We start from the raw sequence: 17224 nt of genomic DNA, 5'->3' as shown, positions 1-17224 counted from the left end.
TATGGTCAGGATGTGAGTTGGGTGGGTTGTCTATGTTAGTTTTTCTATGATTTTCTATTTCTGTGTTTGGCCTGATATGGTTCTCAATCAGAGGCAGCTGTCAATCGTTGTCCCTGATTGGGAACCATATTTAGGTAGCCTGTTTTCTGTTGGGTTTTGTGGGTGGTTATTTTCAGTCTCTGTGTGTCTGCACCAGACAGAACTGTTTCGGTTGTTTCTTTGTTGTTTTGTTATTCAGTGTTCAGTTTTTGATTATTATTAAATATTATGAACACTTACCACGCTGCACCTTGGTCCTCACCTTCTTCCACCGATGACAGCCGTTACATAAACAGAGTGAGTGAAGTAGTGTAGTAAACTAAACAACCAAAGATTTCACCAAAGTGGCGAAAGTAATAGAAAAAAGTAGTGGTACAAATACACTTTATCTAGTCCTTGGCAGGGGTGCAGGTCATGTTGTTCTTCACATTACCATCTCTGGTAAACACACACTATATCAATTAAAATAAAAGTTCATTTGTCACATGCAGAGGATACAGAACTTGTAAACGGTACATTGAAATGGTTACATGCATAGTGGAGTTTTTTGTTTAGACATGTAGCCAGCTAGTTAGCTAGCTAAACAATTAACCATGATCCAAACCAATGTTCCCTCCAGGACTGCGGCACAGAGGAAATGCCATGCCATGCAGAGATGCAAGAGATTGAACTTGAGTTCACCCCATTAGTTTGCACTATATCAATGTTTTTCTATGACCGAATCAACATTAAATCAGCCTCTTTTCAATGCAACAAACCAAATCAATTCTAACTTTGCAAAATTGAGTTTGGGAATTTGTTGTAGGCAGAGCCAGAGCGCAACGGAGTAGAATTCTATTGGTGGGGGTAGCCCACCAGTGGTCTCTTAATCACCCGTGACTGAATGCGCTTTTCAGATCAGTTCAGATCAGAGCGCAGAGCCGCATGTGTGCACATTTGTTGATAATCTTTTCTAGTTAGCAAGTTATTAGCCCAGTTATAGATAAGTATAGGTCAGCAATTAGAGGGAGTTACTGTTTCCTACAATAGCACAAAACGTGTAGCCAGTCAGGTAAAAAGCTTGTGTCTTAATTAAAGGGGCAGTGTTGTATTTTGAGACAGGCATGAATATGCAAATAAGCCAATAAGCAGAGGGGTAGTCTATTGTACAATGTCTAATTCTCTGTATGGTAATAATCATTTATTTATAAAGTTGTTTCTTGTATCATACAACACAATACAATGCAATTTACGGTCATCTATTTGGCCCATCGTGTTACAGACCAAGTAAAAAATCATTAATTCATGTCAAGCCCTTCATAATGTTTTTTTTTTTTTTTTTAAGTCTCATGCAATGTAGGCCTGCACTGAACACCACATATAGGCTACTGTAGGCTATCTTATACAAATCTAATGCTATTTCCATGTGAAAATGTTATGGGATTTGCTCCATTGGTTTTGTTGGTAGGACTACATTATGTTCAAATAGCCACAATAGACTATTGGATACTGTCTAAAACTGTAAGGGTACATCCTCAGTGGTAATAGTAAATGAATGCCGGAAGTTGCACAAAATTCTCACAATGTTCAAGTTTCCGCTCACGAGACCTAAGATTTGCACAGTGCCCCATTAAAATTAGAAGAACATTGATCCCAACCCATACTAGCATGCACCATGCATGAATCTGCAGGTAGCTAAAACTAACAACTAAGTTCAATGTTAGCTGGCTAGCTAACATTAGGCTATAACTCGCAATACAAATGGCTTTCTGAGATACAAATAATATTACTCCACAGGTCATGCACAGATCATAGCGAGCCAGCCAGCTAATGTGAGTTAGCTAGCTAACCATAAGCTTTCACTTGCAATGAAAAAGACTTCATGACAAGATTAGAATGTATAATATATGAAAATGTAGCTAGACTCTGTCATTGATGCCTTGGTTGCCCTTATTTTGAATAATCCATAGACATGTGTTTTATACAACAGCTTCCTGTGTTCTCTTTTCGACTCCCTCCACATTTGCAATCATACTCTGCTTCCACCGGGCATTCCACAGATTTCAAAACTTGGTCAACGTCTTCCTTGACAATAACACTGTTGATCGCCGTTTCTTCCCAATCACCGCCATCAGAAGACAGTGCCCACAATATTTTTATCATACATATTTCTCAGCCAATCATCAGTCATTTGTGTAAATGTCATGCTTGTTGAAAGTCCTTCCCTATAAGCGTGCTGAAAGTCTGTTGTCAATTTGTTTTCAGGTAAATAGCATTGTATCTGACAATTTCTTCCAAAAGTTTACTAAGGGTTGGTAACAGCCTGATTGGTTGGCTATTTGAGCCCGTAAAGGCGGCTTTACTATTCTTGGGTAGCGGAATTACTTTTTCTTCTCTCCAGGCCTGAGGGCACACACTTTCTAGTAGGCTTAGATTGAAGATATGGCAAAGAGGAGTGGCAATATCATCCGCTTTTATCCTCAGTCATTTTTTCACCTCTTCCACACTCACTTTTTATAATTCAAAATTACAATGCTTGTCTATCAGAATACGATCAGTTATACTTGGATGTGTAGCATCAGCGTTTGTTGCTGGCATGTCATTCCTAACTTTGCTAATCTTGCCCATGAAAATCCTTAAAGTATATGGCATTATCAGTGTGTTTTGTGATGAGTGAGCCATCTAATTTATTGAATGATGAAGCTGAGTTTGCCTTTTTGGCCAATTTTTTTTATTTAAGGTGCTCCAAAGCTTTTCACTATAATTTTTTATATCATTTATCTTTGTTTCATAGTATAGTTTCTTGTTCTTTTTATTCCATTTAGTCAATTGATTTCTTAATTTGCAGTACGTTTGCCAATCGGTTGTGCAGCCGGACTTATTTGCCATTCCTTTTGCCTAATTCCTCTCAACCATACAAAGTTTCAATTCCTCATCAAGCCACAGGGATTTAAAAGATTTTACAGTCATTTTCTTAATGGGTGAATGCTTAATAGTCACAGATCCCATTACCGGGATCAAAATCAACAACATCCGGTGAAGCTGGAGCGCGCAAAATTCAAATTACAAAATTGTAATATTAAACATTCATGAACATACAAGTGTCCTACATCATTTCAAATCTTAACTTCTTGTTAATCCAACCGTGTTGTCAGATTTCAAAAAGGCGAAAGCATACCATGCAATTATCTGAGGACAGCGCCCCGCATACACCAGTATTAAAAACATTTTCCAAACCAGCAGAGGCGTCGCAAAAATCTGAAATAGCGATAAAATAAATCACTTACCTTTGAAGATCTTCCTCTGTTTGCAAGAAAATATACCTCTCTGTTGATATTAAATACATTATCAATCATTTCACACATTTTATTCAGATACTGACTGTTAATTGATGGTCTATAGCAGCTTCCAACAAGAATGGGCTTTAGGTGAGGCAGATGAACCTGTAGCCATATTACTTCAACAGTATTTAACATGAGATCCTCTCTAAGCTTTACAGGAATCTTGATGTGCAATTCGTTACATAAAAAATTAAAAGACACAATTTATTACATTTGTATTATTCATAAAAAATTTAAAAATCCACCAAGCTGCAAGGACACTTTTCATAAGCGGGCAAAAGAGCAGCTGCTCGGGAGCTGGTTGAGCCCTATCTGTGCACTTGCCTGAACATGACGAGTACCTAGTAACCCGAAAGAGCTGAGCAATGATCTCACATTAAAATGGCTCTGTGTTCTGTGTAMTCTGTGTAACCTWCTACCATATCAGCAGACAAATCATTCAGGATCAAGGTGCATTTGGATCACCAATATTTGGAATGAGGAGGYGGTTYCTGTAGGTATTATAACCCTATCAGTCATTTCTCTTACGTGTAACCACAAGTCTGGTCTTGTGGGGTAGTGCTGGATTCAAGCCTTATCTCTGAAATTCTGCACTGTAGTGCGCTTAAAATGTAAAGGTAATTCCTGATAATGCTGTGAATAGAACATTGTTTTAAAATGTTAATTGGGCTACATTGCGGAACTTCTGCAATACYGATTGAATCCAGCACCTTAAATCAAATTATTGTAGCAAATTTGGCAAAAACAGTCAAATGTGTAATGAACTAACTGATTGGATGGCCTTGTGGCTGATGAAAGGGACTATCATATCCTCTTGAAGGGAGTGGTTACAAGTATGACATCATTAACTTTAGTGCTCTGCTACAGATTTATTATGTAGAGTTGAATGTAGCAATGTCTGATTGGTCAACGTTATATTGTGATCATCATTATGGTAATACACTACAGGTACAAAAGCACAAGAGTCAAGTTCACATTTGCATCACATTGCGACCAGAGAAAAAGGGTTTACATGTGATACATCACCATCTGCATGGCTGAGAGGTAAGGTATGCTGAATTGAACAGAAAAAATGTATTAACTATCTTTTGAAATGGKAAAACACTTCCCTTTCGGTGTTTGTGGTAATATTTCCAACGAATWAGCAAAAGTAATGTACATTTTAATACATTTTATCAAGTGACAAAAATACAGCATTTGAATTTGTTTAATTAAATCATCCAWCATAATGTAATAATTTCCAACAAATATTCTATAATTGATGTTAACATACAATAATGTATCTTTCATATTTCAGATAAGATTCTTTCAACCACGACCATGGAACCAGGAATCAGTCTCAGCAAGGCTGATATTGTTGAGAATATACTTCTATGTTTTGAATCAGTYAATGGGTCTTGCAAAAGATCAATCTTTCCTCCAARAATACGAGTATTACTTTATCTCTTACTTGGCTCAATGTCTGTTCTCACAGTGTGTGGCAACCTTCTTGTAATCATTCCCATCATCCACTTCAAACAGCTCCACACCCCGACCAACTACCTCATCCTCTCTCTGGCTGTGTCAGACCTCCTCTTGGGGGTTTTAGTGATGCCTCCCAGAATGGTATATTCAGCGGAAAGCTGCTGGTATTTTGGGGATTTATTCTGTAAAATCTACACCAGCACTGATGTCATGTTGTGCAATACATCCATTCTTAACTTGTGTTTCATTTCTATTGACCGGTATTATGCAGTGTGTCGCCCTCTCCTTTATAGAACTAAAATAACTGTTCACATTGTTCTGATTATGATGCTGGTCACCTGGACTGGTTCTGCTATAGTAGTGTTTGGTATAGTATTTCTGGAGCTCAATACTTGGGGCATGGAGGATTTTTACTATAAAAATGTTGCCAGTGAGGGAGAATGTATTTTGTTTCAAAACAAACCATTGAGTACTGCGTCTTTTGTTCTCTCATTCTACATCCCAGGAGTAGGCATGCTTAGCATTTACCTAAAGATTTTCCTAATAGCACAGAGACAGGCACGCTCAATTCAGGGTACAACCAATCAGAACTCTGTAGGCAAATCACAGAGGAAGGCCACCAAAACACTTGCTGTCATTATGGGGGTATTTCTATCATTCTGGACACCCTTTTTTGTCGTCAACAGCATTGATCCTTTTATTAATTACTCTACCCCACCCGTTTTGTTTGAAACACTTATATGGCTTGGCTATTTGAATTCAACTATTAATCCTATGGTGTATGCATTCTATTACAGTTGGTTCAGGAGGGCGTTTAGAATTATAATTTCTGGTCAAATATTTCAACCTGACTCTTCAGAAATACAATTGTTTTCAGAATAAATACAGTGAGCTCCAGAAGTATTGAGACAGAGACACGTTTTGTTGTTTTGGCTCTGTACTCCAGCACTTTGGATATGAAATTTGAGGATATTTTGAACCATATCGGGTGAATTGTTTAGAAATTACAGCCCTTTTTGTACATAGTCCACCCATTTTAGTAAACCAAAAGTATTTGAATGAATTCACCTTTATGTGCATTAAAGTAGTAAAAAGTTAGGTTTTTGGTCCCATATTCATTGCACGCAACAATGACTACATCCAGCTTGGGACTCTACAAATTCTATCAATAGAAATGAATGGTAAATAATGTGTTGTGTAATTTTGTTGTCACTTATACTTTAAATTATGAGTGAGAAAGTTACCACGCACAAATATCATACACCCAACACATGCTAACCTCCCGTTATTGTAATGGTGCGAGTTTAGCATGTCTTGAGGGTATGATATTTGTGCATCTAACTTTCTCACTCATCATTATTCACGATTCATTCAGGATTATCCCTAATCATAATAGCATCCACATTAATGTAGAGGTGTTTAGAAATGCATCACAGTGCTTGAGGCGTCATTGCAGACCGGGGGTCCCATAGGACGGTGCACAATTGGCCCAGCGTCGTCCGGGTTAGGGGAGGGTTTGCCCAGGGGGGGGAGGCTTTCCTTGGCTTATCGAGCTCTAGCGACTACTTGAGCTCTAGCGACTGACTCTGGTCGTCAGTTGAAAGGTGTTTTCTCCAACACATTGGTGCAGCTGGCTTCTAGGTTAAGCGGACGGGTGTTAAGAAGCACGGTTTGGCGGGTCATGTTTCGGAGGACGCATGACTCGACCTTCGCCTCCCGAGCACATTGGGGAGTTGCAGCGATGAGACAAGATCGTAATTGGGAAGAAAAAGGCGGTAAAATATAACAACAAAATAAGTGTTTAGAAACATATTCTATTATTATTTACAATAAAACGTGACTCCAAAATGACACAATACATTATGTACCATTCATATKWTTTGGGCACAAAATAATCTGAAACACAACCGAGAAAAAAACTGCAAATGCATCCAACAAATTTGTAGAGTCACAAGCTGGATGTAGTCATTGCGTGCCATGAATATGAGACCAAAAACATAACTTTTTATTACTTTAATACACATAAGTGAATTTGTTCCAATACTTTTGGAGCTCACTGTATGTCTAAAATCAGTACTGACAAAGAAGTGTGACATGTGCCTTTGTTCTCAGTCCTTTATTAAACCATATCAGACACAGGTGTGTAGGTTTAAAAAACAAGTATAATCCAGTTGGCCCTAAAATATGAAAACAATCCATGTCATCTAGTAGGAGTTAGCCTCTCCTCTCCCATATCTTATACATACACACACACACACACACAAACAGTACACACACACACACACACAGTACATTTTTATAGGATCTCTGTGGATGTAGTATCCTTTCAGTTTTGTGTTAATTGTTTTGTAACTCCAGCTGAATAAATTATGTCTAAATGACATGGTGAAAAAATGTTTGCACTTAGGTGATATTTTTGAAATGCGAGAATTTTTGTTGATAATGTGTAATGTTTTCTTTGATACTATTTTTTGAAGATTGTAATTTATACTTCACATGATACTGTATATCCCTTGATTTTCCTCCATCTCATAATTGACCAACAGTATGCACACAATATACAGTACCAGTCAAAAGTTTGGGCACACCTATTCATTCAAGGGTTTTTCTTTATTTTTACTACATTGTAGAATAGGGAAGACATCAACACTATGAAATAACACATATGGAATCATATAATAATCATATAAAATATATTTCATATTTGAGATTCTTCAAAGTAGCCACCCTTTGCCTGATGTGCCAATATTTTGATTTGGAACACTTTTTTGGTTACTAAATTATTCCTCATGTGTTATTTCATATCTTTACTATTATTCTACAATGTAGAAAATAGTAAAAAATAAAGAAAAACCCTGGAATGTGTAGGTGAGTCCAAACTTTTGACAGGTACTATACATATTAATCTTGAACTGTGAATCTGGCACATAATGTAGGTTGTAATGTGATAACAAATAAGTCGTACTGCATGCTATATACATTGATTCTTTCCTTGTTTGTTTATTTGGCCCTGTGTTTTCCATCTGTATCTGAGATGCAAACAAGTTATGGTACATTTAGCCTCTGAAGCCCAGGCATCTCAGGAAGGATGGCAACGTGAAATGGTACATTTGAATGCATTTTAAATACTCCAGGCATGTACAAGGCCTTTACTGTATCTATTTGTTTTCCCACCTTCCATTTTTTTTACTTCTTCAGTAGAGCACCTGTCAGTTTTGCAGAGAAAAATATTATCAAGATGGATAACTCATTCCAGTATAATTTCATATAGTATGAGATTTATTGTATTTTTATAATTTTTTTCAACAAACATTTTTATTCAAGAGCACATAAAAAACAAGTACAGAACTCTGCAGTCTGTTCGTAAGATCGTAATGAGGTTCACATACCAATATGAAGGCCGATATACCCCTTACGGAAAACCGCATGAGTTTCACGTGAACACCTGAAGTGTTCCAAAAACAAATGTTTGGTCCCGCTTTAAATTACGTTCAGGTTATAAAGGCTTCATAAAGCCTTCATAATGCCTTTATAAGAACTACATAAATGTGCTACAAAGCATCTATAACCATATATCATGCTTTATAAAGGGTTCACAAATGTGGCATAACTTTGTGACATAAACACCATTGTCAAACGTGACATAACCCAATATGTCGAATATGATATAAACATGTGCTTTATAAAGGGTGACATGTTGAGCTGAAGGATGGCACACGCTCTAAAGTGAAGTCATGTTAGTGACGTTACACCTAATCTCGTTCCCAGAGACTTCCGCCCAATCCATTTAACTTCTTGTCAATAGGGGGGCGCTATTTTCACTTTGGAAAAAATCGTGCCCAAATTAAACTGCCTCGTACTCTATTCTAGATCATACAATATGCATATTATTATTACTATTGGATAGAAAACACTCAAGTTTCTAAAACTGTTTGAATTATATCTGTGAGTAAAACAGAACTCATTTTGCAGCAAACTTCCATACAGGAAGTGAAAAATCTGAAAACGAGGCTCTGTTCCAGGGCCTGCCTATTCAACTGGCTTATATTTATCGATATGCATTCACTTCATACGCCTTCCCTAAGATGTCAGATAGGCAGTAGAAGGTGGAATGGGGTGTCCTAGCTTGATCTGAGGTGAACAAGAGCTTTTGGAGTTGGCAGGTCAGGAATTTCCTTTCTCTACCTACCGCGAGCACCTCCATTATTGTCCTCTGATAGCGCCGTATACACGGCTAATGATCTCCGGCCTGAGATTTTATTTGATACATGTGATAATCATCGTAAAGTACGTTTTCTCAACGAGTTTTAATCAGATTATTCAACGTTTAGTTGGGACTTTTGGAGTTTTCCGTTCTTTGCGTCGAGAGAAACTGTCATGTTTGTCTTTGATCATCATGTCTTTGTCCCTGTGCTTCCTCTGCGGTCTTATTAGGTTCTTTCCCCTTTCTCTCTCTCTCTCTCCTCCTCCCTCTCCTCGCTCCCGTCTCTCTCTCTATCGTTCCGTTCCTGCTCCCAGCTGTTTCTCATTTCCTAACGACCTCATTTACTCTTTCACACCTGTCCCTATTTTGCCCTCTGATAGAGTCCTATTTCTCCCTCTGTTTTCCGCTTCGTCCCTTGTCGGATTCTTGTTTGATGTTTGCTGTCCTGTGTCCTTGTTCCGCCCTGTCGTGTTTTTGCCTTCTTCAGATGCTGCGTGTGAGCAGTGTCTATGTCAGCTACGGCCTGTGCCTTCCTGAAGCGACCTGCAGTCTGTGGTCGCGTCTCCAGTCGTTCCTCTCTACTGAACGAGAGGTTTTCAGTTTCCTGTTTTGGATTTACCTTTGATATATCCAGGAGAATATTGTTGTTGATACTGGAAATAAAGAACTCTGTTTCTAGTACGTCGTTTTGGGTCTCCATTCCACCACATAACAAGAAGAATCCGACCAAGATGACCCAGCGACTATGGATTTCTCTCAACACTGCCGTCGAGTTCCAAGGGAGCATTGCTCGGCAGGCACGAGCAGGATTGTTTTGCTGCTCGTCATGCCGTTGAGACCCTGGCCGCTCGGTCTCCGATCTCTCTGGACAGTTTCAGAGTCTTCGGTCTCGTGCCCAGCTACTTCCTGGTCTTCCGAGTCTCCGGAACTAGGGTTAATAAACCCACCATGTACTCTGGGCAGCCCACTGAGTGTCGCTCTTCTCACCAGTGTGATATTGTGTTCCTCTCCAGCCCAACACGTACTCAAGAGAGAGAGCTCGGATCGCTTACGTCATATCAACTCCTTACTGGCGGGCTCGGGAGTGGGGCACAGCTATCTGGGAGGCAAGGGCTGAGTGTTCTAACGATTATCAGAACTTTAAAAGAGGAGATGATACGGGTTTTTGATCGTCAGTTTTTTGGAAGGAGGCTTCCAGGGCCTCGGCTTCCCTATGTCAAAGGTGATCGATCCATAACGGATTAACTCTATAGAGTTTCGCACTCTTGCTGCTCCAGTGACTGGAACAGCCGGCGTTGCTCGCTCGTTTTCTGGAAGGGGACTTCACGCTGAGGTTAAGGATGGATTCTCTCCCCGGGAGGTCTTTCCAGCGTGGACTCTTTGATTGCACTCGCCATCCGCAATAGAACGACGGATAGATCTTCGTCATCGAGCTCGTGAAGAGAGCTCGCGTTAACGGTGCTTCCCCTCTCCGCATCTCAACCATCTCCTCCCACGGCTCAGAGACCTGAGCCCATGCAGCTGGAGGTATTCGCATCTCGACTAAGGAGAAGGGAACGGAGAATCACAACCGCCTTTGCCTCTATTGCGGTTCTGCTGGACATTTTTGTCAGTCAATGTCCAGTAAAAGCCAGAGCTCAATCAGTAAGCGGAGGGCTACTGGTGAGCGCTACTACATCAAGTCTCTCCATCAAGATCCTGTACTACTTTTCGGTCCATCTACGCTGGAACCGGTTCGGCTGCTTCCTGCGTGCTTTGGATAAGATCTGGGGCTGAGGGTTGTTTTATGGACGAAGCATGGGCTCGGAAACATGACATTCCTCTCAGACAGTTAGGGAAGCCCACGCCATGTTCGCCTTGAATGGTAGTCTTCTCCCCAGTATCAGATGTGAACACTACCTTTAACCCTCACAGTATCTGTGAACCACAGTGAGACCATTTCTTTTTGATTTTCGTTCACCTTTTACACCTGTTGTTTTGGGTCATCCCTGCTAGTATGTCATAATCCTTCTATTAATTGGTCTAGTAATTCTATCCTATCCTGGAACGTTTCTTGTCATGTGAAGTGTTAATGTCTGCTATCCCTCTGTGTCTTCTGTCCCCTTTACTCAGGAGGAACCTGGTGATTTGACAGGAGTGCCGGAGGAATATCATGAATCTGCGCACCGGTCTTCAGTCGGTCCAGAGCCAGCTCCCTTCCTCCTCACCGGTCGTATGATTGTTGTATTGATCTCCTTCCGGGGACCACTCCCCTCGGGGTAGACTATACTCTCTGTCGGTCCCGAACGTAAGGCTCTCGAGGATTATCTGTCTGTTTCTTCGACGCCGGTACCGTGGTGCCTTCTTCCTCTCCCGCCGGAGCGGGATTTTTCTTTGTTAAGAAGAAGGACGGTACTCTGCGCCCCCTGCGTGGATAATCGAGGGCTGAATGACATAACGGTTAAGAATGCTTATCCGCTTCCCTTATGTCGTCAGCCTTCGAGATTTTGCATGAGGGAGCCAGGTTCTTTACTAAGTTGGACCTTCGTAACGCTTACCATCTTCGTAGCATCAGAGAGGGGACGAGTGGAAGACGGCGTTTAACACTCCCGTTAGGGCATTTTGAATACCGGGTCTGCCGTTCGGTCTCGCTAATGCTCCAGCTGTCTTTCAGGCATTGGTTAATGATGTACTGAGAAGACATGCTGAACATTTTTGTTTTCGTTACCTTGACGATATCCTGATTTTTTCACCGTCACTCGAGATTCATGTTCAGCACTTCGACGTGTACTCCAGCGCCTTTTAAGAGAATTGTCTCTACGTGAAGGTCGAGAAGTGCGCCTTATGTCTCCTCTGTCACATTTCTCGGTTCTGTTATTTCCGCTGAAGGCATTCAGATGGATCCCGCTAAGTGTCCAGGCTGTCAGCGATTGGCCCGTTCCTAAGTCAGGTGTCGAGTTGCAGCGCTTTCTCGGTTTCGCTAATTTCTATCGGCGTTTCATTCGTAATTTCGGTCAAGTGGCTGCCCCTCTCACAGCTCTGACTTCTGTCAAGACTTGCTTTAAGTGGTCCGGTTCCGCCCAGGGAGCTTTTGATCTCCTCAAGAAGCGTTTTACATCGCGCCCCATATCTGTTACTCCTGACGTCACTAAACAATTCATTGTCGAGGTTGACGCTTCAGAGGTGGGCGTGGGAGCCATTCTGTCTAGCGCTTCCCATTCTGACGATAAGGTCCATCCTTGGCCTACTTTTCTCATCGCCTGTCGCCATCGGAACGCAACTATGATGTGGGTAACCGCGAACTGCTCGCCATCCGCTTAGCCATGAGGCGAATGGCGACAGTGGTTGGAGGGGGCGACCATCCCTTTTGTCGTTTGGACTGACCATAAGAACCTTGAGTACATCCTCTTCTGCCAAACGACTTAAGCACGTCAAGCTCGTTGGGCGTTGTTTTTCGCTCGTTTCGAGTTCGTGATTCCTATCGTCCGGGAAATAAGAACACCAAGCTGATGCCTTATCCCGTCTCTTTAGTTCTTCTGTGGCTTCTACCGACCCCGAGGGGATTCTCCCTGAAGGGCGTGTTGTCGGGTTGACTGTCTGGGGAATTGAGAGACAGGTAAAGCAAGCACTCACTCCACTGCGTCGCCGCGCGCTTGTCCTAGTAACCTTCTGTTCGTTTCCTGTCTCTACTCGTCTGGCTGTTCTTCAGTGGGCTCACTCTGCCAAGTTAGCGGCCACCCGCGTTCGGGTACGCTTGCTTCTATTCGCCAGCGTTTTTGGTGCCTACTCAGGAGCGGGACACGCGCCGTTTCGTGGCTGCTTGTTCGGACTGCGCGCAGACTAAGTCAGGTAACTCTCCTCCTGCCGGTCGTCTCAGACCGCTTCCCATTCCTTCTCGACCATGGTCTCACATCGCCTTAGACTTTATTACCGGTCTGCCTTCGTCTGCGGGAAGACTGTGATTCTTACGGTTATCGATAGGTTCTCTAAGGCGGCACATTTCTTCCCCTCGCTAAGCTTCCTTCCGCTAAGGAGACGGCACAAACATCATTGAGAATGTGTTCAGAATTCATGGCCTCCCGTTAGAGCCGTTTCAGACAGAGGTCCGCAATTCACGTCACAGTTTTGGAGGGAGTTCTGTCGTTTGATTGGTGCTTCCGTCAGTCTCTCTTCGGGTTTCATCCCCAGTCTAACGGTCAAGCAGAAAGGGCCAATCAGTCGATTGGTCGCATATTACGCAGCCTTTCGTTTCGAAACCCTGCGTCTTGGGCAGAACAGCTCCCCTGGGCTGAGTACGCTCACAACTCGCTTCCTTCGTCTGCTACCGGGCTATCTCCGTTTCAGAGAGTCTTGGGTACCAGCCTCCTCTGTTCTCGTCCCAGCTCGCCGAGTCCAGCGTTCCTCCGCTCAGGCTTTTGTCCAACGTTGTGAGCGCACCTGGAGGAGGGTCAGGTCTGCACTTTGCCGTTACAGGCGCAGACTGTGAGAGCCGCCAATAAACGTAGGATTAAGAGTCCTAGTATTGTCGCGGTCAGAGAGTGTGGCTTTCCACTCGTAACCTTCCCTTACGACAGCTTCTCGCAAGTTGACTCCGCGGTTCATTGGTCCGTTCCGTGTCTCTCAGGTCGTCAATCCTGTCGCTGTGCGACTGCTTCTTCGCGACATCTTCGTCGCGTTCACCCTGTCTTCCATGTCTCTTGTGTCAAGCCTTTTTCCGCGCCCCCGTTCGTCTTCCCTCCCCCCCCCCGTCCTTGTCGAGGGCGCTCCTATTTACAAGGTACGAAAGATCATGGACATGCGTTCTCGGGGACGTGGTCACCAGTACTTAGTGGATTGGAGGGTTACGGTCCTGAGGAGAGGAGTTGGGTTCCATCTCGGGACGTGCTGGACCGTTCGTTGATTGATGATTTCCTTCGTTGCCCAGGGTTCCTCCTCGAGTGCGCCAGGAGGCGCTCGGTGAGTGGGGGGTACTGTCATGTTTTGTCTTGATCATCATGTCTTGTCCCTGTGCTTCCCTCTGCTGGTCTTATTAGGTCTTTCCCTCTTTCTCTCTCTCTCTCTCCTCCTCTCTCTCCCTCTCCCGCTCTCTCTCTATCGTTCCGTTCCTGCTCCCAGCTGTTCTCATTCTCCTAACGACCTCATTTACTCTTTCACACCTGTCCCCTATTTTGCCCTCTGATTAGAGTCCCTATTTCTCCCTCTGTTTTCCGCTTCTGTCCTTGTGGATTCTTGTTTGATGTTTGCTGTTCCTGTGTCCTTGTTCCGCCCTGTCGTGTTTTTGCCTTCTTCAGATGCTGCGTGTGAGCAGGTGTCTATGTCAGCTACGGCCTGTGCTTCCTGAAGCGACCTGCAGTCTGTGGTCGCGTTCTCTGTCGTTCCTCTCTACTGACGAGAGGATTCAGTTTCCTGTTTTGGATTTACCTTTGATATATCCAGGAGAACATTGTTGTTTGATACTGGAATAAAGACTCTGTTTCTAGTACGTCGCTTTTGGGTCCTCATTCACCAGCATAACAGAAACTGGGAACGTCATCAACATTGGCTAGCATTGTGCGCGAATTCGACAGGAGAAAAGGACATTCTAAAACCAAACAAAACGATTTATTCTGGAAATAGGACTCCTTGTACAAGATTCTGATGGAAGCTCAGCAAAAGTAAGAATAATTTATGATGTTATTTCGTATTTCTGTGGAAAATGTTATTTCTATTCTCCGCCGTTTTGGCGGGCGCTGTCTCGCAATAACGCAAGCTGTTTGTTGTGGTAAAGTTATTTTTAAAAATCTAACACGGCGGTTGCATTAAGAACCAGTGTATCTTTCATTTGCCATACAACAAGTATTTTTATGTAAAGTTTATGATGAGTTCTTTGGTCAGATTAGTGAGTGTCCAAATAGCTCCTGACATTCTGGGGAAATGTTGCTACATTTTCACAATGTATAACCACGGTTTGCAGCTCTAAATATGCACATTTTCAAACAAAACATAAGTGTATTGTATAACCTGATGTTATAGACTGTCATCTATGAAGTTGTTCAAGGTTAGTGATTAATTTTATATCTTTTGCTGGTTTTTGTGAATGCTATCTATGGGTGAATAAATGCGTTTGTGTGTGGTGGCTATTGTGGTAAGCTAATATAATGCTATATTGTGTTTTCGCTGTAAAACACTTAAAAAAAAATAGAAATATGGCTGGATTCGCAAGATGTTTATCTTTCATTTGCTGTACACCATGTATTTTTCATAAATGTTTTATGATGACTATTTAGGTATTTCACGTTGCTCTCTGTAATTATTCTGGCTGCTTTGGTGATATTTTGATGGTAGCTGCAATGTAAAACTATGATTTATACCTCAAATATGCACATTTTCGAACAAAACATCACTTTATTGTATAACATGTTATAAGACTGTCATCTGCATGAAGTTGTTTCTTGGTTAGTGACTAATTATATCTCTATTTGGTTGGTTTTGTGATAGCTACCTATGCGGTAGAAATATGGTGAAAATATGCGGTTGAGTCTTTGGCTATTGTGGTTAGCTAATAGAAATACATATTGTGTTTTCGCTGTAAAACATTTTAAAAATCGGAAATGATGGCTGGATTCACAAGATGTTTATCTTTCATTTGCTGTATTGGACTTGTGATTTCATGAAAATTATATTATATGATATCCCAGTCCCGTTAGGCTAGGCTAGGCTATGCTAGTCAGCTTTTTTGATGAGGATGCTCCGGGATCCGGGATGGGTATTAAGTAAATACCTTTCACACCCTACAGTAACCTGTGTATGATAAGAGAACCTTCATAAATCAGTAGAACGTTAATAACCTATTCATTGAGACTTTATGTAGTGTCCTGTAACACTTCATTTGAAGTGAGACACCTTTGATAATTCATAACACATCCATAAAGAGTCTACATCATATGACGCTGTACTTACTTTAAGTCAGACCCCTTTGGTATTTTATAACACATACATAAATGCCTTATATCATATGACGCTGTACTTACTATAAATTCAGACACATTTGGTCATTCATTACACATAAAGGCTTAATGATCTAAACACAAATGTATTAACACTTAGGGAATTATAACTAATAACWAACATACGTCCTTTTATTTGTACATTTTTAAAACAATACAAATACATTCAGTTTWAAAAAAGTTCAGCAATGCAATTACATTGAACATTACACATGGATGTGAAGAGTGTAGCTTGTTTCTGAGCTGGCGGATGAATGGTTCTTGCCTCTCTGCCTGCTGGAGGTACTACATGTTGGTTCCAACCTTAAAGCAACAACAAAGAGAGTTAGCAGGTCTGTTAGGAAATGCCTTTGTCACACCATCTGGATAAGGGCATTTCTGTAAAGGGGAGATTGGAAACTCTGTTTGAATCGTACTATTGTATTCCTCTGTCGGTGTATCTTGGGGGATTATTATTTAGCTGAGCCTARTAACTACATACATTTTGTTAGCTAGCTAACGTAGCAAGCAACTGCTGTCAAGTCACTGAAATTATTTGAAATAACGATTGAGGTACAGCAGCTATGTAATTTAACTCAACACTTAACTGCGACAAACTCATTTAAATTACAATAAATACATTTTAACTTACTCGTTCGTTTTATGCTGTCCAGTGGCACCACAGCTGGGCATTTGATTTGCGAACTCATCCCGTGCGCTTATTGTGCTACAGAAACACTGGTAACCCAAAAAACTGTGCAGGGCATGCCCTATGAAATAACGGACACCTACACTCAAAAATCGAAGTTTCTTAGATTTTTTACAGATCTCAAAAGTCATCCCTGATGTGGTTTAAGCATTGTTGTGAACACAATTTAATATGATTTATAAAGCCTTTATTAAACGGTGCTTATGCCACTCTTTATAAAAACACGTTTGTCATATTTGTCATAGTGGGTTGTATCACATTTGACATTGGTGGTTATGTCACACAGTTATGCCACATTTATGAACCCTTTATAGAGCATGACATACGGTTATAGCTGAAAGAGAGAGAGACACACACAGAGAGCATGGGCTCCTGAGTTCTCCTGAGAAAACATAGAATAGGAGTTGGATAAATGGAGATAAACTTGAATTTTTTCCGCCAGGATACTAACCTCAACATCAAAATCTTCAATCCAAATCACAATTTCATACATAACACCTTGATTTTGGACATAATTGCCTGAATGGACTATTTCTACCAAGGA

At 41.5% G+C, this 17224-nt stretch overlaps 1 protein-coding gene across 1 annotated transcript; it reads left to right on the top strand.

Moving 5' to 3' along the window:
* The first annotated feature begins 4166 nt into the window (after positions 1 to 4166).
* On the top strand, positions 4167 to 5815 carry LOC111954395 (trace amine-associated receptor 1-like). Its single transcript, XM_023974111.3, has 2 exons — positions 4167 to 4403; positions 4657 to 5815. Exon 2 carries the CDS (start codon positions 4680 to 4682, stop codon positions 5703 to 5705), a length of 1026 nt encoding a protein of 341 aa, XP_023829879.1. The 5' UTR covers positions 4167 to 4403; positions 4657 to 4679; the 3' UTR covers positions 5706 to 5815.
* The last annotated feature ends 11409 nt before the right edge of the window (positions 5816 to 17224 follow it).

The sequence above is a fragment of the Salvelinus sp. IW2-2015 genome, linkage group LG28, assembly GCF_002910315.2.
Source record: "Salvelinus sp. IW2-2015 linkage group LG28, ASM291031v2, whole genome shotgun sequence".
Lineage (NCBI taxonomy): Eukaryota > Metazoa > Chordata > Actinopteri > Salmoniformes > Salmonidae > Salvelinus > Salvelinus sp. IW2-2015.
The sequence above is the reverse complement of the archived record's forward strand: the minus strand, read 5'-3'. Positions and strand labels throughout refer to the sequence as shown.